We start from the raw sequence: 23,682 nt of genomic DNA, 5'->3' as shown, positions 1-23,682 counted from the left end.
AAAAGGCGATATTCGTAATATTAAATTATTTTATTAAGTATTTATCGTATTATATAAATAGATTTATTTAGAATTTATATTTTACGGGCTAAGATTTTATTTTTTAATTAAAATAGGTCGTTTTTATTTTTAATTATTATCCTTTTTTTTAATTTATTTTTTATTATCGTAAGGGTTTATATTTAATTAAAAAAGCTAATAAGTTATATTTTAATTATTTTGTATATTATTAATAATATTTAGATATACTTTTTATTATAGTTTTTAATAGTTTTAGGGCATTAAACTATTTTTTATTTATTTATTATAATAAAGGTCTTATTAAAGGGTTTCTTAAGGTATTATTTTAATTATTCTTTACTATCTCGATAGGTAAGGTAATTATCGTCGTAGTATATGGTTTAAAAAAATAATTTATAAAATATTTCTTTAGAAGTAATATTAATTTATTTTTTAAAGATAGGTTATTATTAAATTCGTTTAGGCTATTTATAGTCTCTAGCTATATATCCTAACTTATCGTAATTATAATATTTAAATTTTTTTTTAACGGGATTAGTTTTATTTTATTATATTAAGGTTTATAAGTCCGTTATATTATTTATAAGCGGTAGTTTATTAAAAATTATTATTTTTATTATAACGGTATTTTTAGTTAAAGTTATATTAAGGTTACTATTAATATTTATATCTTAAGTTAGGTTTTTATTATTTTTTTTTTTTTTTTTATAAAAACGGTTATCGATTTTAATTATAAATTTAGTATATTAAAAGAAATCGTTTAGTTTATTAATTTTAGTAAGTTTATCCTTAACCTTATTTTTTAATTTTTAATAAAATATAAAAATTTTAATATTATTAATAAGATTAAGTTAAATATTAAAGTATTTAAACTCGGTTAAATAGTCCTTTATTAATTTAATTTATCGGAGTTATAATATATTACGCTCAGTTTATCGTTTTTTATTTAAATTTTAAAAAAGCGATTTAAAAGCTTTTTTAAATTTATCGAAGTTATAATAAATATTTTATATTTTAATAAAGTATTTATTAAAAGTTTCTTTTTTAAAATACTTTTTTTAAAAAGGTTCGAATTATTTAAAAACTTATTTTTTAAAAAAGCTAACGGCGTATACAATTTTTTTAATTTCGTTATTAAAATCTTTTTAATAAAAGTTTTAAAAATTCTTAATTTAAATTAAAAATCTTTTTAAAGTTCTAAAGGTTTTATTAAAAATAATAAATATATTAAATTTAAGTTTTTATTATTTTTTATTAAAAGGGGTAGTAACGATATTAACGGTATTTTAAAATATATTTATTTAGTCGGCGAGGTTTAAGGTGTTACGACCTAATATATATAATAGGACTAGGGACTCGCCCCGCAGGCCTACGGCAGTTATTATACTATATATAATATAAGATATAGGAATATATATATCACCCTCACAAAACAAAAGAATTATAAATAAGTTATATAATAATAAAATAAAGAACTCTATATACTTAATATACAAAGTCCGCTTTTTAACTAAACGGATCCCGTATCTTAAAAACACGGGAACCGTTAAATAAATATATAGATAAAAAATATATTTACGATTAGGATTTATATATAAAATAGCTATAGGCTAGGCTCGAGGATAAACTCCTATAGCTTCTTTAATAATTAATTTTTATATTAAATCTAACGATCGCTTTTAATTATCTTTATTAAAAACCTTATTAATAAAACTACGACTAATTACTAAAACCTTTTTACTTAACGACTTATAAATAATAGCTTTTTTAAAATTATTTTAATAACGATTATTATTTATAAATATCGTAGCCTCGACTTTTATTAATATAAACCTTATTACGATTAGCTAACCGTAATATTTTAATTACTTTTATTTAATAAATCGACTTTACGAAAACTTATTAAATAATACGAACGATATCTATCGAATCTTTTTTTAATAAAAGTAAAAAGCCCTAGGCTTTAGACGTCGAGCTAACTTAAGCCGAAAAAGATATAAAAATACCCGATATTAAATATAATTTTAATAAGGACGCGGTCCTTAATAAAATAATATATATTAAAATACGCCGCGTCGTTAATTAAAATATTTAATATAATAAAGAATTAACGGACCTTTTTAATACTATTACTACCTAATTAATAGAAGCCTAAGTTAAGAATAACTACGATATCGCTTATATATAAGGACTATTTAACGCTATGTTTAAAAAACTTAATAATAAATATAAAAAGACCTTAAAACTCACCAAATAAATAAATACGTTTTAAAACGCCGCTAATATCGTTATTACCCTTTTTACTAAAAGACGATAAAAACTTAAATTTAATATACCTATTATTTTTAACGGTACTTTTAGAACTTTAAAAAGATTTTTAATTTAAATTAAAAACTTTTAAAACTTCTATTAAAAAGATTTTAATAACGAAATTAAGAAAATTATATACGCTGTTAACTTTTTTAAAAAACGAGCTTTTGAATAGTTCGAACTTTTTTAAAAAGAATATTTTAAAAAAAAAACCCTCGATAAATACTTTATTAAAATATAAGATATTTATTATAATTTTAAAAGGTTTAAAAAATTTTTTAAATCGCTCTTTTAAAACTTAAATAAGAAACGATAAACCGAACGCAATATATTATAACTCCGATAAATTAAATTAATAAAAGACTATTTAGCTAAGTTTAAACGACTCAACGCTCAACTTAATCTCACTAATAATACTAAGGTTTTTATATTTTATTAAAAACTAAAAGACGAAATTAAAAATAAAATCGTTAAATTCAATAAACTAAAAAATTTCTTTTAATATACTAAACTCGCAATTAAAATTAATAATCGCTTTTATAAAAAAAAAAAAAAAAAAAAAAAAAAAAAAAAAAAAAAAATTATTAAAAAAAAAAAAAAAAAAAAATAAAAATAAAAAAAAAATAAAAAAAAAAAAAAAAAAAAAAAAAAAGAATAATAATAAAAACTTAACTTAAGACGTAAATATTAATAATAACCTTAACGCAACTTTAATTAAAAAAACCGTTATAACAAGAACAATAATCTTTAATAAACTATTATTTATAAATAATATAATAGACTTATAAATCTTAATATAATAAATCGAAACTAATCCCGTTAAAAAAAAAATTTAAATATTATAATTATAATAAGCTAAGATATATAATTAAGGATTATAAATAACTTAAACGAATTTAATAACGACCTATTCCTAAAAAGCAAATTAATATTATTTTTAAAAAAGTACTTTATAAATTATATTTTTAAACCGTATATTACGACGATAATTACCTTACCTACCGAGATAATAAAAAATAATTAAGATAGTATTTTAAAAAACCTTTTAATAGGACCCTTATTATAATAAATAAATAAAAAATAATCTTACGTTTTAAGACTATTAAAGACTATAATAAAAAATATATCTAAACATTATTAATAATATACAAAGTAATTAAAATATAATTTATTAATTTTCTTAACCGAGCGTAAACCCTTACGATAATAGGAAATAGATTAAAAAAAAAATAATAATTAAAAATAAAGACGACCTATTTTAATTAAAAAATAAAATCCTAGCTTATAAAATATAAATTCTAAATAAATCTATTTATATAATATAATAAATATTTAATAAAATAATTTAATATTACGAATATTACTTTCTAATAATAAAAAATTATAATAAAAATTATATTTATATTTTAATTAATTATTATAAAACTAATCGATTATTAAAAAAAAAACGATTAAATATAAAAATAATACTCGCCCTATTTTAATAACGATTTTAAAAACGATTAAAAATTAAAATAAAAAAAGACCTTTTTTAATTAAAATATGAAATTAATAAAAAAATAAATATTATATATTTAATATACGGACCTTAGACGTTAAAAAAATATTATTATTAATATATTAAAAAACTAAACGAGGCTTATTATACGGTAAACGTTTATATTTTTTAATATTTAATTATAAAAATAGTCTTTACTATTTTATAATAACGGTTATATAAATAATTTAAAGTAATAACGAAAAATAATATACTCCGTTTAAAATAAAACTTTTTTATATTTAAAAAAAATACTAAGTTAAATAACTTAAGTAAAGAAATTATTAACGATATATTTATAAAATCTAGTACCGAGGGACTAGATTACGACCCCCTTTTAGATAATATTAATATATTAAACTATAAATAGTTAATAAACTAATAATCGCCTTATAACTTAAACGAACCTCGCGACGTTACTTAACGACGTACTTAGTTAAAAATCGATTATAAGATACTATTTAATATTAACGATTTTATTATTAAAAAAGAAGCCGATTTAAATAAATAACTAAAATAATAAAAATCTATAAGCTTCTAAAGAAAACTAAATTAACTTACTAAAGACTTAAAAAACTACTTACATAACCGATATATTTTAAATACATAATTTAATATTAAAATATTTAAAAATTATAAATTATTTTTTAAAGGGAGAGAATTTATTAATAAAAAAATAAACGATATATACGATATTATTAACGTATTATATTTACTTATTAAAAGATAAAAGCGTCCTAATTTAATAATTAATTACGAACGGCTTATAAAAAAAGGACGGGTATTAGCCCTTAAGATATTAAAAAACTAAATACGCTAATTATAAAAAAATAATAAAAAACGGCTAAAATAAATAAGTTTTTATATTTTATAATACTTTTTAATAAAGAATATTTACGACTTAAACTCTAAATAAACGGATATAATATAAATATTATTATTAATAACGGCGTTTAAAAAATCTTTATCTTATTAAAAACGGTAAATAAATATAAATTATTATAAATATGGAAAACGAACTTATATACTTTATAAATAATAAAAAAAAAATAAGTTAATTATAATAACGGATATATTAACTAGGAGACTATATACTTTATAATATATATTAATAATTAATTAAAATAACTAAAATACGATATTATAAAGATCGGAAATATTGATGTTATTTTAAAAATCTCGTAGTTATAAAAGTATAATTTATAAATAAATTAAAAAACCGGCTAATTTTATTAAATAAATTTAATTACTAAACGATTTAAAAAAAAGGGTTTAAACAAGTCTTATATAATATTTAATAAACGAAAATAAATTAAATATATCGCTTTTATTAAAATAATAGAATTTATTAAAATATTCGTACTCAATATAAACGATCGAAGATCGGACTTATTTTAAATTATATTTAAAAAGTACTAGATTTATACGAAATTATTCGTTTTAAAAAAAAAAACAGGATTATTAAAATATAATAATTAGGATATAAAAATCGAATTAAAAAAAGGAATATAACTTAAGTTTTATTTATTATATTTTATAAATTAATTTAAACGTAATAAACTTAATAAATATATCGATGATAAATTGAAAAAGGGTTATATTAAATTATTATCCTTTTTAATAAAAGCACTAATTTTTTTTGTATTTAAAAAAAATAAAAAGAAGTTTAGATTTATAATCGATTATAAAAAACTTAATAAAATTATTAAAAAGAATTACTATTTATTACTTCTTATTATAAAATTTAAAGAAATATTATATAAAGTTTAATAGTTTATTATAATAAACTTTAAAAGAGTATTTAATTAAATTAAAATTAAAAAAAAAAATAAATAAAAAACGGTATTTTAAATTTATAAAGGACTTTATAAATACTTAATTACACTTTTTAGACTTATTAACGTACCTATTATATTTTAAATAATAATTAATTATATATTTAAAGAATACGTCGATATTTTTATAATCGTTTATTTTAATAATATTTTTATTTTTTTTTTTAATTTTGAAATTTATAAAAAATACGTCTATATAATATTTTAAAAATTTTAAAACGTAAAGTTTTTTATTAAGCTTAATAAATATAAATTTTATATATAAAAAATAGATTTCCTTAACTATATGATTACGCTAAGATAAATTTATATATAAGTATTTAAAATAAAAATAGTTAAAGACTAGTTTATACTTATTAATATTAAAAACGTATAGTTATTTTTAAAATTTATTAATTTTTATTAGCAATTCTTTAAAAACTATATTAATATTATTAAACCTTTTAATAACTTAATAAAAAAAATATAACTTTTATTTAAGATAAAAAATATAAAGAAACTTTTAATAAAGTTAAGGATTTAATTACTTCGGAATTAATAATTATAATCCTTAACCTAAAAAAACTATTTAAAGTCGAGACCGACGCTTCGGATTTTGCTATAAAAGCTATCTTAAAATAATAAGATTAGTAAAGAATACTTTATCTTTAAATATTTTATTTTAAAACGTTTTATAAAATAGAATTAAATTAATAAATTTATAATAAAAAATTAATAATTATAATTAAAGCTTTTAAAAAATAAAGACTATAGCTTTTAAAAACTAAATACGAAATTACTATTTATATAGATTATAAAAACTTTACGAACTTTATAATAAATAAAAACTTAAATAAACGATAAATTAAATAGAATAAGTTCTTATTTAAATTTAATTTCCGAATTATTTATTAAAAAAGTTTAAAAAATAGTAAAGTAAACGCTTTTAATAAACGACCCGATTACGAAGTTATAATCCTTAAGGAAATATAAATAATCTTTAAATACGATAATAATAGTAATTTTATACTTATTATAAAACTCTTTATAATAACTAAAAAAGTTAATATTAACCTATTTAAAAAAATAATTTTTAAGCTTATTATAAAAATTTATAATACTTAAGTATATAATTATTAAAATATTATAAAAATATAAAAACGGATTCGTTAATATTACGATAAATCCGTTATAAAAATAAAAATTACTAAAGCTATTAAAAACTATAATATTTATAAAAAAAACAAAAATAGCCTTTATAAACCTTATAAAGAGTTATAATTATTACTAATACTATTAAAAGTATAATATTTAATTTTTTAAAACTTTATTATTAAACTATTAAAATTTAAAAAACTATTTATAAATATATAATACGATAATATTTTAATTATCGTCGACCGACTAATTAAATTCGCTTATTTTATATTATATAAAAAAATAAATAATATTAAAAAATTAATATATACCTTCCTTAAAATAGTTATTATTAACTACGGTTTATTTAAAAAAATAATTTTTAATAAAAATAAGCTATTTACCGCTAAGTTTTAAAAATCTTTAATTTCGTAATTTAATATAAATTATAAACTATCGACCTTTTTCTATTTATAAACCGATAAATAAACGAAAAGAATTAATTAAATTCTTAAAATATACCTCTATTACTATATAAATTATAACTAAAATAATTAAATAATACTATTATTAATAGCCTAGTTTATATATAATAACGTAGTTAGTAAAAATATAAAAAAATCCCTTTTCTATTTTAACTACGGATTTTAATTAATTATATATAAAAAAGTATATAAAGGATTATAAACTATAAAAACCGTAGTAAACGTAAATAAACTTAAAAAAATCTAAAAAAAAAGCCTTTTTAAACCTCGAGTTTATATAGTAATATATAAAAAAGTACGTCGATAAATTAAAAATTAGTAAACTAATTTTAAAAAAAGGAGATAATATATACCTCCTTCGTCGTAATATTAAAACGAAGCGACTAAGCAATAAGTTAAACTATAAAAAATTTAAACCTTTCGAAATTATTAAAAAAGTTTTATTAGTTAATTTTAAATTAAAACTTTTAAATACGATACGATACTACTTAGTTTTTTATATTTTACTCTTTAAGCCGGTATTTAAGGGCTTATATATAAAAGACCGTATTATCGTCGAACTTAATAAATTAAAATACGAAGTCGAACGAATTATCGACTATCGAATCTAAAATAAATAATAAAAATTCCTTATTAAATAGAAAAATTACGGATATAAAAATAATATATAAGAACCTATTACGAACCTCTAATACTTTTAATAACTTTTTTGCGATTATTAAAAAAATTAGCCTCGATTAATAGACCTAATTTTTAAAACTCCTCGTTAAAACCGTAATCGCTTTAAAAAGGATCGTTAGGAATACTAATAGCCTAAAGATTACTTATTACCTACTTCTCGTAAATATTTAATATTAAAAAGATATCTTTCTCCTCTAACTCTTATATTCTTTAAATAAAGGTCTCGATATAACGCTCTTTTACCTTCTTATAAATAGTATAAATTTAAATAAAACGACTAACTATTTCGATAACCTCGGACTAAATCCGAGCTAGTTTTTCGTAAAGATCTAGTAAAATATTACTAGCTTACTCCTTTTTCTCTTCCTATTCTTAATACTAATTGCTTAATTTTTTTATTATAATTAATTAATTTTATAAATAATAATAAATAACGGAATATATACTCACGACTCGATAACATAACTAAACTATCGTAAATACGTTTTAAATTTTTATAACCTTAATAAGTCTTCGCGCTTTTAACTATTTAATAAATACGCTTTATATAAAAGTAATAAATATAAAGTATAACGTCGCTAGAACTAAAATAATTAAAAACGTCGTTATAAGTAGTTCGAAATATTATTAATTTAGATTTATTTAAAATACGTTTTTTAACACGACTTAACATTATGTTAGTATATTATAATAAGTATAATTAACTACCTTATAGACCTAGGTAACGAACGCGTATTTATAAGTCTATAGGACTAGACCTTTAAAAAGGAGACTTAATATTACGACTTAATATATATAATAGGACTAGGGACTCGCCCCGTAGGCCTACGGCGGTTACTATATTATATATAATATAAAATACGGGAATATATATATTATTTTTATAAAACAGAAGAACTATAGATAAGTTATATAATAATAAAATAAAAAACTCCGTATATTTAATATATAAAGTCCGCCTTTTAATTAAACGGATCTTATATTTTAAAAACACGGGAACCGTTAAATAAATATATAGATAAAAGATATATTTATAATCAGGATTTATATATAAAATAGCCACGGGCTAGGCTTAAGGATAGACTCCTATAGCTTTTTTAATAATTAATTTTTATATTGAATTTAACGATCGTTTTTAACTATCTTTATTAAAAACCTTATTAATAAGACTATAATTAATTACCGAAGCTTTTCTACTTAACGATTTATAAATAATAGCTTTTTTAAAATTATTTTAATGACGACTATTGTTTACGAATATCGTAGCCCCGACTTTTATTAACACAAACCTCACTACGACTAGCTAGCCGTAACATAAGGCCTTTTAACGTTTATTTTTAAGTTTTTTAAACGTAGTATTAAATATTTTTTATATTTTAATAATATCGTAGTCGTTTTTAGTTTAAGCTTTTATTAATTAAATAGTAGTGGTATTAAAAAGGTCCGTTAATTTTTTATTATATTAAGTACTTTAGTTAACGACGTAACGTATTTAGGTATACGTTATTTTATTAAGGACCGTGTCTTTATTAGAGTTATATTTAATATTAAATATCTTTACGTCTTTTTTAGCTTAAGCTAGCTCGGCGTCTAAAGCCTAGGGCTTTTTATTTTTATTAAAAAAGGATTCGATAAATATCGTTTATATTATTTAATAAGTTTTCATAAAATTAATTTACTAAATAAAAATAATTAAAATATTATAATTAATTAATTATAATAAGGTTTATATTAATAAAAATCGGGGCTACGATATTTATAAATAATAATCGTTATAAAAATAGCTTTAATAAAATTATTATTTATAAGTCGTAAGGTAAGTAAAGTTTTAATAATTAATCATAGTCTTATTAAATAAGTTTTTAATAAAAATAATTAAAAATAATTGTTAGATTTAATATAAGAATTAATTATTAAAAAAGTTATAAAAATCTATTTTTAAACCTAGCTTAAGCTATTTTATATATAAATCTTAATTATAAATATATTTTTTATAATATTTTATTTATTATTATTCGACCGTTTACTGAGCGGTCGTCTGTCTTATATTTTTATAATTACTTATTTTATTTATTTATAGGCGTTTATTTTTTATCTTATTATATAATCGTAATTATATAACTTATCTATAGTTCTTCCGTCCTAAGGGAGGCCGTCTAAGTTCTTATTACTATATATATAGTATAATAGCCGCCATAGGTCCTGTGGGGCAGGGCCCTAGTTTAGTAATACGTGTTAGGTCGTAATAACGCTATTTAATATTAAGGTCGGCGACCTTATTTATATTAAACTAATTAAAAAAAGCGAATCCGGATATTACCTTGATAGTTAGACTAAGTTCTCTTATATTAAAAAAGGCCTTTTCGAAATCGAATACGTTATTAACCTTTTTAAACTTCGTATTAAACTCCCTTTATAACTCCGTTAATATCCTAATATATTTATTAAATATATCGAACCCGTTTAATCCGATCCTTTTTATAAACCCTTACTATTACCCAGACTAATTATATAAAAAAAATAAAAAAAATATATTATTAAATTAATTATAAATTACGAATCCCGCCGAAAACAACTTTATTACCTTATTAAATAATTTAAATATCCCGAATTAATTTAATATTACTCCTATACTATTAAATAAAACGTACCTTAACTTATTAAAAAATACTATTTTTTATTATATTAACTTAATATAATAACTTCGGCGATATAAGCCATAGTATTATATTATATACGATATAATAATTAAAAAGTCGACGTTATATTTTATTATACCCCGTATTATATTATTTTTTAATTAAAAAAAGTTAATTATAGGTATTTTTTAACGGTTATTAACGACTTTAATTATTAAAAAAATTCTTATTATAATACCCTTATTATAAATTAAATTTATTTCACTTAGTTCCTTCCTTTTTTAACTATTTTTTATAATTACCTTCCCTTAAAAATATTTACTTTAATAGCTACTTTACAAATATTCTTTTTATAATTTAACTCTTTTTTTTCTCTTTTTTATAAATTTTTTTATATAACTATTTTTAAAACGCGTTCTTTATAAATCTAACGCTTTTTATATCTTATTAACTTTTATTTTTTTTTATTTATTATTTAAAATATATAATATTAACGTTTCTCTACTACTTATTTATATTTCCTTTAATATATTACTTATTATAAAACACCGCTCTTTAAATAAGTTTTAAAAGCCCGTCTCTTTTATAACTTAAGACGAGCTAATCGCTCCTACCGAATCTAACTTTAAAAAAAATACGTAAAACTTATTTATTATTTTTTAATCGATTTATATTTTTAATAAAGCTAATGAAATTATATTAAATACGCTTTTTATTTTTATTAATATTAATAATATTCGTATATACGATTTAATACTTTTTTATAATTAATACGTCGATAAGCCTATTTTTAAAAAAAAACGCACGATTATTTTAAATATTATTAACCTTAATAAAACTAAATTTAATAATAAATACGATATTTTAACCGAATTTACTAGCTAAGCTAACGTTTTTATTAGCACCGGCGATTAAAATAATTACAAATTTAACTATATAAATAAAAAATAAGTTTAATTAATAAACTCTTAGCCCGGTAAAAACTTTATTTTTTTTATCGCCTTTTATAATAATATTGGTATTTTTTTATTAAATAAATAACGCTTTATTACTATTTTAAAACTTAATATATCGCGCTTCGAATCTATTAAAATATTAATTATTATTAACGTTAATAATAAAACTTAAGGTTATACCGATTTAATATATTAATCCGTTAATAGCTAAACCGCTTTAATTAAAATATTTATCTCGTTCGTCTATCCGGCTACGCTCCTTTTATTTATTCATATTTAATATATTTATAAACTTTATAATAACTATTACACCGCTATTTTAATAAAAATTTTAATTAAAACTCTCTTTAATATACCTATTATTAAACTAATTTACTAAAATAACCTTACTTAAATAATACGCCTTAGACCTAACGATTATATTAAAGAATTTTATATCCGCGATTTTTTAAACCTCGATTTAAAAATTAACCTCCGTCTTTATTAAATATATAAAATAGATTTTATCCCTTCGGACCCTAAATATAAAAAAAAAAAAGCTCGTATTACTTAACTCCTTAATGTATAATATAATAATCTTTTTAATCATAATAATAACTTACTATTTATTACCCTCTTTATAATAAAAAATCAAGATATTTTCTCTAACTATTTTATTAATCTCGTTTATAAATTTAATATTATTATTTTAACCTTTAAAAATTTATAAGTAAATGTAAACGTATATTTCTTTAATATAACTAACCTTAAATAACTTAATTAAAAAATTATTAAATTAAATAACGCGCGCTTTTTTACTCTTAACGCCGTTTATATTATATTTTATAATAATACGTCTTATATACTTAGCTTTTAATTATCTTTTATAAAAAAGTTAAAAATCTTACTTACTTTATTAAAAAAAGCCTTTACTGTTTAATTTTTAAGACTTTTCTTTTTATATAAGCGCTCCGTTTAAATTAAAAAATATAATAAAGGTTATTCCTAATAATATATTTAAAAAGTATTTTATAGTTATTACTATTACTAATAAAGAACGCTATTTAATCTTAAAGATTAATTAATTATACCGCTTTATTTTTAATTAACTTTTTCTTTATATTCGCAATATATTAATAAATAAAAACGATTTTAATAAATTTAAACTTCGTATTATTAAATACTTTATTAAAAAAGCCGGTAAATTATATTATATTTAAAAAATAATATAAACGGAAAATAATAAGGACTCGGCTACCGAATAATATAATACTTTTATAATTATTTAAATCGCGTCCGCTTTTTTAATACCGATTCTTTAATATATAAAAAAGAATCTTAATATTCTTAATAAATTTTAAAATAACTCTATTCGAATCCTTATCGCTACTAAATATTTTAATAATTTTTATTTTATTTTCATAAATATTAACGAAATAGCTTAGAATATTTTTAAAAAACTTAAAAATATCCTATTTAACTATTTATATAACGTAACCCTTTTTAAATAGGCTATTACCTATATTAAAGCTTTTTAAAATATAAACACTTCCTTATTTTATTTTATTATATAAACCCTTATTAAGTTCGGATAACTAATTAACTTCCTTCGCTTATTTATATATTATAACTTATACGAAATTAAAATAAAAAAGAATATCTAATCTACGGTTAATAATAACCGTAATATTACGAATCGTATCGAATTTATTATTAAATACGAACCTAACTTAATTACTATTTATTTTAAAATAAACGCTATTTAAATTATAACGACTACGGATATTATTATTATAAAAAGTAAAATATAAAAACTTATGATAAAATTTATTATAACTAATATAATTATAAATATAATAAAGACTTTCTTTTTTTTTAAAAACTACGTCTTTAAAATCCTTAAAATCGTAAACTAAATCTCCCTTTATATAGTCTTAAATATATTATTAAAAAATATTAAGAACTTTATTACTATATACGTAAATAACTTTAGTTTAAAAAAAACCACCTTTAGTATTAAGCTTATTATTAAATTATATAAAAACGTTTATTTTAAAATAATATAATATATATATTTAAACGAATTATACGACGACGCTATTTTTAAACTTATATCCGCTATTTTTTAATACGCTATCGTTATCCGTATATACTTTATTCGATGTATAATTAATATATTAATAAGCCGTATTTATCTTAATGCTAATAAAATTATTAAACCCCGTTTTTAAAACGTTAATAAATAAATCGAAATAGCTTTTTATAATACTTATCTAATTAGCTAAAAAAACAATCTATTATTACGTTAAGATTTAATTATATCTTATACCCTTAAGCTTATTTAAGAGTTAAAAAGCTTCTTTAAATTCCGCGAACTTTATTAAAAAAATTAATTAAATAAAAATATTTATATAGAACTTATTAGTTATATATACCGATTTTTTACTTAAACCCTAATTAAAATTAATATTATTATAAGAATATTAATCGTTTTAAAATAGCTCGTTCGTATATTAAAGCTTAAATAATAAGATATTAGTAAATAAAACCCCGCCGTTATTTTTATTAATAAAGCCGGTCATTTACTTAAAATATAATTTTAAATCCTAATCGTATTTAACGATTTAAAATAAGTTATTATTATTAAAAACACTTACTAATTTAAATTAATATTTATAAGAATATAAGTATACGGCTAAGGCGAACTTAGTTTATACTAGCTCTTAACCTTTAGACTTTAATATATTATATCCTTTTTACGCCGTTTTAAAAAAACTAGCGTTTTAAATTATAAAATTTTAATTAACCGTTATAATTATAATATAATTATAAAATAAGCTAACAAAACCTTATATAATAATAAAATACGTATCGTATACTACTATAACAAAAATATTTCTTATTTCGTAACTATTAAAAATAATATTTTCCGCTCTAAAAGCTTTATTAACTCCTTTATTATTAATATTTATAAAAGAAATAAAAATATTTTAAGTTTTTCCTATATTAATAACGCTAATTATAATTAAGTCTTTTAATTTATCTTTACCGTCTTTAGCAAAAGTTTTTTATTTACTTTTTTCACTACCCTTAAAAGCTATAATATTTAAAATATTTTTATAATTATAATTTTATATACTATGTAACTTATTAAATATATAAATATATAAAAAACCTTTTATTTTAATAATATTATACGTAATAAAATTTAATTCCGTATAATTAACGATTTAATAAGCGCTAAAATAAATATCGTTATTTATAATATTATTTAAATAAACGGTTAAGGCTTTATTGCTAAACCTATTTATATAGCCGTTATAATTAATTATATTTAAAATATAATAATTACCGTCCTTTTAATTAAAAAATAATTTAAGAATACAAAAAGCACTTTTAAAATTACTAATAAAAAAAAGATTAATTATATCGTCGACTTTTTTAATTATTATTTTTTATATAATACCTAAATAAATATTAAATACGGTATAAAAGGCTTTAATAAAATTTATATTTAATACGGACGTAATAAACACTTTAAAAATAAGTATAATAAAACTCCTAAAAAATATCGTTTTTATAAAACGAAAGGCTATTATAAACGATTTTACGACCGAGAATTCTAAATACGCTTTACTTATCGTATTAAAAACATTTTTACCTTTATCATTAACTTTAATATTTTATTTTTAATGTAAATTCGTTATAATCCTATTATTCTTTATATAATAGTTTAAATTCGTAATAGCGATACTCCGAATATCTTTATTAAAAATAATACTTAATTAATCGATACCCTTTTTATTATTATAAATACTTAAACCGCTATACGTAATATTAACCTAATTTATTATAACGCCTTATTTAATATTAAATTTAATAAAAAAACTATATTTTATAATACTATTACTATATTAAACGACCTAAACGCTAAAAATAAAGAAATTATTAAAAAAGAAAAAGAATAAAGCTTTTTAATTAAGAACTTCGGCGATAAAAACCTAATTAATTATAATATCCCCATAATCATTAATAAACTATTAATTAATATTAAACTTAAGTCCGACGATAACGCTTATTAATCCGAAACCCTAACCACCGATTTATAAAATATTATAAATAATATATTTAATTAAAATAATAACGGATATAAATATAATAATAATAAATATAATAATAATAAATATAATAATAAAAAATATAATAATATTAAAAGAATATAATAGTAATTACGTACGCTTAAAAGGATTAATAAGCCATATTAATAAACGTAACGAGGACGTTATTTTATTTTTAAAAAAGGATTATTATATATAATTAGTCAGTAAGTTCTACCTTAGCTACACCTTAACGTCACCTCCAGCCTATAGCTAGCTAGACTTCTCTCTTTATTATACACACTATAGAGAGACTAGATAGACTAGATAGTCAGCTTGTCTTTAGGCAGTACATTCATTCTATTCTTTCCAGATCGTTAGCTTGCTTCCTTCACATTGCCGTTTAGATTGTTTCTTCGAGAGTTGAGACTAGCTGTACATGCGATTGCCAAAATGGATTCCATCAAGTTTTCATCGTTGCCATCTACGCTAACTTCGTCATCCTGCGAGTACTCCTTGACGTGTCGCGGTGGAAAGGGGGTGTTGAGCCCGCTGCTTGGTTTCATGAGACCTAATCTAAGCCGTACAACGTGAGAAGTCCTCGAATGGAAGCCTAGCTCTATAGAATTAGGTTTTTCGTACAAGGACTTTACTAGCGATCTTACACTTTTAAAGTGTAATAACTAGGACTCTTGAACTACTTACTTTAGATAAGTTGTTTTAAGGTCACGTGGTCGAACCTGGAAGGCTTTCATTTCAGCCTCCGAGGGTAGAGCACTTAACACACACATACATGTATCTGTGGACCATGTTCCCGTTGGCTCGCTTGGCGGATCGTGAATATTCAAGTGACCACAGCCTGCGGCGTGTCTACCTCGACCGTTTCCTCATCCGAAGCCGCCGCAGTCCACTTGAACTCTTCGGACCCAAAGTTAATACGCACTCTAGCTTTGCCGTCCCTGTGGCTGAGGCAGGGATATATTTTACGATAGATGAGACTGGACTTTTTCTCGACTGCGACCTTTCAGCTGTGTCACTGGCAATGCGGCTCGGGAAGCGGGTGGGACGGCCTTACTGATGATATCGCCGTCCAGCGTAAAGAAATATTTCCCTTTGGCGTAGTCGATCCCACAGCCGACCGTGCTCCCGGGTCTATAGGCTTTATACCGCCCCTTTTTCGATCCTGACTGTTCAAAGAGTCCACCGTCGTCGCTGTGATAACCAACGGACAATTTTCTCCAACCCGTGTTGGCAGCCGTCATGTTGGAGAATTCACTGCAGAAGCCGATAGTGACGATGGCGTCATCGTCGGTTCCGCCGGCCTGGATAGCAAGTTCGAAATACGGGGACGGCGAGCCACCCGTCTCTCGAGGCGGGAAAGGGTGGTCTGACCGGAGACAGACGGCTTGGACATTCTCTATTTTGGCGGCTTGAGGTTCAGCAAGATGAGAAGTCGAGGCAGTAGGAAGCACCGGGGGACACAATCACTCACTCTCAAATTCAACCACCAACCCGTTTTCCTCGATGTCCATCCGCTCTGTTGGGGATCCGTAGCTGCTGTCCTCAGCCCAGACCTGTGGAAAAATAACGGCTCCCGGGTGCTGTGTGATACCTCGAACTGGGACTCTGTCCGACTCCTGAATGTAGTCTGTTCGGGGTTGCGCTTGGTGGATGTAGTCGTCCAAAGTCCACCCATCCTCGTCATGAGTATCGCTTGGGACTTTGCTCCTTGCATCAAGCTTCACAAGAGTACCCCACAGGTCCTCGTCATCGCAGTCGATGGCAAGATGGAATAGTCGTAAAACTATGTGCCCTTCGTCGAGGGTAATATGAGGAGATCCGTCATCCCCATTGAGCCGACTGGCGTCCAAGAGACGGCCTTCCTTTTCGATCAGCGGTTTCAGGCAGTCCATTCTGTCTTGCTCGATGAGTTTCCAATATGAACGCGCGAGATCTTGGTAGTCCCAGTCAGCTGCTTTCAAAAGGGTCTCGAGCATGCGGGCGCTGGTAGCGAGGTCTAAGCAGGATAAACCGTCGGCGGTCCTGGCCCGAACATCTACTACGCTACCGTCATCAGGCCGCTGTGTCGCATTATCGCCGTCAGGGCTGGCGCGCCCGTGGTCCAGCATGACGTCCACAGTGCTTTGCGCATCATTCAGGACAGCTAAGTGCAGCGGTGCTTTGCCGCTGTGGCTCAGGAGGTTCGCCTTCGCTCCGTTCTCCAGGAGACACCTTACGACTTCTGGACGATCCCAAGAGCAAGCCATATGAAGGGGGTTCCAACCGTCCGCCTTTTGGTAATTGATGTCTGCTCCTGCCGTAACCAACTTTTGGCAGACGTCAGAGTTATCCGCCGCCGCGTGCAAACTCGACCACGAGTCTCCGTCCCGCCAGTTTACGTCCGCACCGCAACGTTGATCTAGCAGGACCCGGACGACATCGCCTCGGCCATGATACGACGCTTGGAACAGAGGCGTTCTCCCGAATTGCCCCTCATCGTTGACCGCAGCCCCACCGTCGAGGAGGGCCTCGCAGGTCTCGGGAGCGTCCTTCTCACCAACGCATGCGAGTAGAAGCGGTGTCTTTCCCTCTTTGTCAGTCCTCGAGAGGTCCGCCTCCGCTTCCAGGAGAGCCTTGACCGCGTCCACGTTTCCGGAGGCAGCCGCAACGTGCAGAGGTGTCCTGCCGTCGCTTCCAGCCAAGTTGGCACTCAGTTCAAAGCTCAGGAGCTGGTTAACCATATCTGCGTTAGAGCCTCGAGCCGCGATGTGCAGCAAAGAGTCTGAGGGTCCTTGGGTGATATCCAGGGGTTGCGCGGCCAGGGGGTATCTTGTCAACAGGAAATCGACGACTTCTAAAGCCGACCTCTCGACTGCCGTTATAAGATCGCGGCGTTGAAACTCCAAGGGGTAGCGGGAGCTAATATCGCCACTTTCTATGCCGTTGGGGGTGGAGAGAAGCAGAGCTCGCACCATTGGAGCATCCCGACGGTCGACGGCGTACCCCACGGGGTGTTTGTCGTCCTGGTCGAGTGTTGTGAGGCTCGCGCCGTGTTTGAAGACCAAGAGGTGTGCTGCTTGCCGCATCCCAGCTCGGACGGCGAGGTGTAGTGGTGTCTGACGCTGAGCCGAGCGCGACTCGACGTTTGCTCCCCGATGTAGTAGTAGCTCTATGAGACTCTTATCCCCAGCCGATGCGGCCACATGGAGCGGCGTCTGTCGAGACGAGTCGGGGGTGTCCACCACGATGTCCGACGTAGGCGCCCCTCCCCCGGCGCCGTCCCCCGGGACGAGCAGAATCTCCACTACCTCGTGCCTCTTGTGCTGTACGGCTAGGTAAAGGGGAGTCTTTCGGCCTTGGCTGGTGAGATTGACGTCAGCTCCACACCGAAGTAACGAGTGGACGACCTGAATAAACCCCCTGGCCGAGGCCAGGCCCAGCGGCGTGCGGCCGGATGCGGGTTCACCGTCTGGGTGCATGCCGCGTTGTAGGAGGTACTCGACGACCAGGAGCTGTCCGGCGCCAGCTGCCGCTGCCAGGAGGGAGCAGTCGATTGGAGTTTCGCCGGGATACAACGCATCGAGGACGTCGATGTGACCTCGCCCAGCAGCAAGGTCTCCGGGGGCGTTGCCACTCGAGTCTCTATATTTTCTCATCAAGTCACCCCAGCCCTCCAAGAACCCGTTCATCTCCCGGATTAGTAGCTCTAGAACCTCGCGTTGGCCATTCTCGGCTGCGTGGTGTACTGGGAGTCTGCCTTCGTGGTCCGTGACTAGCATCACCCTCCCGAACGTTGAAGGATTGATTCTAGAAAAGATATTTACCAGCTTGGTGAGGACATCGTCGATCATAGACCGGGGTACGATAGAATAGAGCGTCCGCAATTTACTCCGTGAAGGCTCGGGTTCGTGATCCAATAATTCGTTGAACGTCGACGGGAGGTTTAATAGCACTTTCTCACGATTCTTGGCCGTTTCGCACTCTAGTGTCGGCAGTTCACGCATTATAGGGTAAAGAAGCAAGGTAGAATGTCCACCCCATTCCCGCAGAGTCCGCGGCAAGGTGAATCGACCAGGCTCGTCGCCACTGGTGCTCGCGAAAGCCGATTCCCGCGTCGATCTCGGTGACTTCTCAGCTGCACGTTGGAGCAGTCCTCCGATTTCTGACAGCATCACGAAGAGCCGCTCAGTTTGCCGTCGATAGGTCGAGCTGAGGCCCGGGTCCATCTCCGCGGAGCCCTCGACCAGCGCCAGCGCAGCCTCTAGAATGGTCTTGACCGCGTCGATGCTACCGGAGCGCGCGGCGAGGTGCAATAGCGTTAGCCCATCTTGGTCTCCCTTGATGAGCTTAGTAACTGTGCTGCCGGCAAGAAGGTCCTCGAGGAGCTGCGGGCAGCTTTCGATCGCGTAGTGGGCAGGGTACCTTCCTCTCATATCGTCAATCCAGACCCCTTGCCTCTCGGAAAGGTCAATCAAGAGCTTGGCCGCAGCTACGTTGCCGGCTTGCGTCGCCAGGAGCAGGGGTGTGTCCCAGTTCTTGTCTCTATGGTTGTAGATGTCTATGTTACCCTCCACTAGCGGCCCCTGCAGAAGCTCGAGTATTTCGCGTCGCCCGCCAAGAGCGGCCACGTGGAGAGCGGTTCGACCCCTTTTATCGGTATTCCTGCTCGATTGCCGAACGGTCTCCCTTTCAAGGAGCATCAGGACCATGTCCGGGCTTCCCATGAAGGCGGCCAGGTGCAGAGGGCAGTAAGAGTCGATGGTCTTCTCGTCCAGTCCATCAACCATATCTCTCACGGCCTGCACGTCGTCGGAAGCAATGGCGCATTCGAGATAGAGCTTGGAGCGATTTTCGTCGAAGAAAACTATCTGGCGCTCCAAGCCGCCGCGCCTTACTTGCATCTTTGGGAGGCTGCTGCCATCATGAGCGCTGCCATCGTCCTCGACCAGCAGAAACGACACCATGGGCCAAAGGCCAGCGTGGCCAGCCATCTCAGCTGGTTTCAGGCCAAGCACGTCTTCGGTATCGTCGCGGGTGGATTGGCACGCATGGTCTTGCAGGTAGCTCAGGGGCTGCGAGTCGTCGTTACTTGCTGTGTACAGCCGAAACCACCGGTTGGCCGCGGGCGAGCTTCCCAGAAATTTAGCTACCTCTGTGCAGAGGTATTCTCCGGGCTTGACAATCCTCAAAAAGTGAGCCGGCCAGGAGCGGACAGCGTAGTCGACGAAGGCAGTCCCGGCAGCGCGTCGGGCAGGTTGCTGGCCGAGCGCCGTGGAGAGGTAACGCAGGCATCGGAGGACCAGCTCATCATCTCCCAAAAGTTTCAGACCGCTGGTGCCGGAGGCGCCGAGTGCCGCCCTGGCCGTGGGGCTGGCTATGCGGACGTAGCCATTCTCGACACTGAGAAGGCCGGCAAGGTTTCTGTGGATGTCTCTCTCAATATCCAGCGTGATTGCCTCGTCCATTGCCACCGGTTGTCCCTGATTTAGATTGATGGCCACGGCCTCTGCAAGCTCTTGGGCCTGCAGCGGCCGGATCGACATGAAAATCCATGAGAAAACTGCTGTCGTCCAGGACAGCAGCTCTTTATCCATGCCATGCAGGACGGCGGCAATCTAGCCGCAGTAGAACTCGTTTGTCGTCTCGGGGATCGGACCGATTCTTCGGAGAATAGCCCTCGGGGTGCTCAGAGTCAAGCCTCGCAGAAGGTGGTCAAGATAGCGGCCGATCTCGCCAAAGGACCCGGGGATGCTCAGCACTCTGGTTACGATCTCGTTTTGGATGTGTATTCCGCGCGCGCCCCGCAAGAAGCCCGAACTCGCAGATCCAATCTCGGCGAGGATTCGGGCGCACTCCTTGCGAATAAAGTCGGCCTTTTTCTGCTCGTAGTTCTCTGTCAAGTCAAGCCGATGAAGGTTCCTCCCAGCATGGTGCTTGTCATTCTGTAGCCCCGTGCCGCTCACGAGGAGGGTGCAAATGGAAGCGCCCGACCGGCGCGTCTCCCTCGACTCATCCACGAGGCCGGACCACCACTTCCTAGCCACGTCCGGCCAGAGGGGGAACCCATAATCGTGAACAACGATAAGAAAGTCTGCGTCACAAGATGCAAACAGCACTGAAAGCAGGTTCTGGACCGCGCCCTCGGCCCAGGCGTCCCTCTGAAGCAGCTCGTTCATCAGCATCTGCACGGGCCGAGTAAGGAGGCTTGGCTTCTGGGATAGGATGTGGTGCAAGGTCGAGACCATCAAGCTGTAGAAGGCAGTGGGGTGCTCCGCGTCGCTCAACTGCCCGGGGAAATTGTCAATCACGACGAGAGACGCTTGAGCTTGCAGGTGCCGTGACAGCAGCTTGACCACAGCTGACCTTCCCCGGCCGTCAGGCGCCGTGACATACACAATGCCTCCCCGGACCGCTGAGAACTTGCATTGCTGGAACTCTTTATCGTAAACGGCTTTGAGGGTCCCCATTGTATCCACCGCATCCGGGGCCATATTCTCGTAGATGATGCGTGTCGAGGGAGAGAGCGTTTTCAACGCATCAAAATATGCCAGCCTGTGCGGAGGTGGGCTTGGGTCGACACTTCTGGTGTCCCAAGTTGGCGTGAAACACGTCCTGAGAAGTCGCAGGCTGGGAATATCATCCACCTTACAGCTTCCGATCTGGGCCGTCCCGGGCCACTGGACAGCGCGGCGCAGGCTGTTGAGCCAACTTGAGGATTCTTCGACTGACGCCCTCATTGGTGCTGTCGACTCATGAGCGTGATGTGGGAACACATTCATAATGCGGTACTTGGGCTCAAACTTGGAGAAGGAGGTGGACAGCTCCGCAACGCGACGTGCGAGTCGGGATACAGTGCTATACAGGCTGTTCTGGAGCTTCACCGATGGTGTAGTCTTGACGAGGTTGACTAACAAGCCTTCCCATGGTTGATGGCTGGCGGACTCGTGTGGCACGTCGAAAAAAATGAGCGAAGAGATTTGGGAGGCCAGCTGATAGAAAGTCGGCTTCGTGTTAGCTGTCACGACTGCCTGTGATAACGTCCTGTCAGCGCCATTCCATCACCTGAACTTGTGCAGGAGATCTATGTCCCAGGGTCCTGCGGGTACATACCTGCTTTGCGACAATGCCACCAAGTCCGTACCCAGACAAAATTATCTCCTCTTGCTTGGAGGCACTTTTCTGCATCGTTTCAAGAAGGCATCTGGCTTCGGTGAAGATCCAATCCAACGGCAGGGAGATGCCAGTGCCACGTCCGTCTGATTCAGCGTTGACATTCTCGCTGGGGTCCAAAAGCTCGTATGGAACGACAGACGCGTCTGGCACGAGGTGACCGACCATGTCCACCACGGTGCTGAGGGTAGAATCCGGCAGCGTTGTCGGAAAGCCAACCATGAATATCCTAGACCAGACATCCAAGGTTAGACCTTGGAATCGACCGCTAGATCAGGGGGAGTCTGGATGCGAAGAGATATTCGACTGACATACTTGCAAACCGGCCTTGCATCACCTCCCGACGGGATGTTGGAAGGACGCGACATAATGGCCAACGATGCACAGTTCAGCAACGTTTAGCTCGCCTATCTCCAAAGCGTACGTGTGCACATGTGCAGGCAAGCCGGGCGAGAGACAGGAAGGTCGATAGAAAATTGTGTGAAGCAAAGCCGCACATAGCGTCTCGTCCTCTACAGGTTTTGGCTAGGAGGAGGGAGGGTAGTCACGGTGCTGAGAAGCAGAATCCGCAAAAGACTTTTGACCTAAGGACTCAAATCACTCGACTTTCTGCGAGACAAAGATTGCACCTTCCATTCGCGCCATCCGTAAGTTCCGTTCCTGCTCGAGGTACATTGGGTGTTGGTGCATTGTACCTGCCCTCCCTGTCCCGAGACATCCAATATTCCTTATTGAATGGGACCGCTTGCATGGTGCATAAGGTACTCCTGCACCTACTCCTATCCCTCCTAAGGGCCAATTACCTTCCTCAATATTGCATATCCATGTATAACACGCTTACAACATCCACTAATTA

General features: G+C 30.6%; 4 protein-coding genes across 4 annotated transcripts; 2 read left to right on the top strand and 2 right to left on the bottom strand.

The window, feature by feature from the left end:
• Nucleotides 1-7,086: 7,086 nt before the first annotated feature.
• CORC01_00642 (uncharacterized protein) lies at nt 7,087-7,236 on the top strand (the record flags this gene model as incomplete). The annotated part of the gene is made up of 1 exon (XM_022612299.1): nt 7,087-7,236. A coding segment is annotated over one exon (150 nt), but the record flags the coding sequence as incomplete, so codon positions are not given.
• Nucleotides 7,237-7,690: 454 nt separating this feature from the next.
• CORC01_00641 (uncharacterized protein) lies at nt 7,691-7,915 on the top strand (the record flags this gene model as incomplete). Its single annotated transcript, XM_022612298.1, has 1 exon — nt 7,691-7,915. A coding segment is annotated over one exon (225 nt), but the record flags the coding sequence as incomplete, so codon positions are not given.
• An 8,585-nt stretch (nt 7,916-16,500) lies between these two features.
• On the bottom strand, nt 16,501-21,199 carry CORC01_00640 (uncharacterized protein; the record flags this gene model as incomplete). The annotated part of the gene is made up of 3 exons (XM_022612297.1): nt 16,501-16,670; nt 16,732-17,073; nt 17,149-21,199. 3 exons carry the CDS (start codon nt 21,197-21,199, stop codon nt 16,501-16,503), a joined length of 4,563 nt encoding a protein of 1,520 aa, XP_022481436.1.
• A 72-nt stretch (nt 21,200-21,271) lies between these two features.
• CORC01_00639 (uncharacterized protein) lies at nt 21,272-23,194 on the bottom strand (the record flags this gene model as incomplete). The annotated part of the gene is made up of 3 exons (XM_022612296.1): nt 21,272-22,645; nt 22,767-23,055; nt 23,142-23,194. The coding sequence occupies 3 exons, from the start codon at nt 23,192-23,194 to the stop codon at nt 21,272-21,274; spliced, it is 1,716 nt and encodes a 571-aa protein (XP_022481435.1).
• Between the last annotated feature and the right edge of the window lie 488 nt (nt 23,195-23,682).

Source organism: Colletotrichum orchidophilum (assembly GCF_001831195.1).
Source record: "Colletotrichum orchidophilum strain IMI 309357 chromosome Unknown Scaffold_3.1, whole genome shotgun sequence".
Taxonomy (NCBI): domain Eukaryota; kingdom Fungi; phylum Ascomycota; class Sordariomycetes; order Glomerellales; family Glomerellaceae; genus Colletotrichum; species Colletotrichum orchidophilum.
This window is presented reverse-complemented; position numbering and strand designations above follow the sequence as displayed.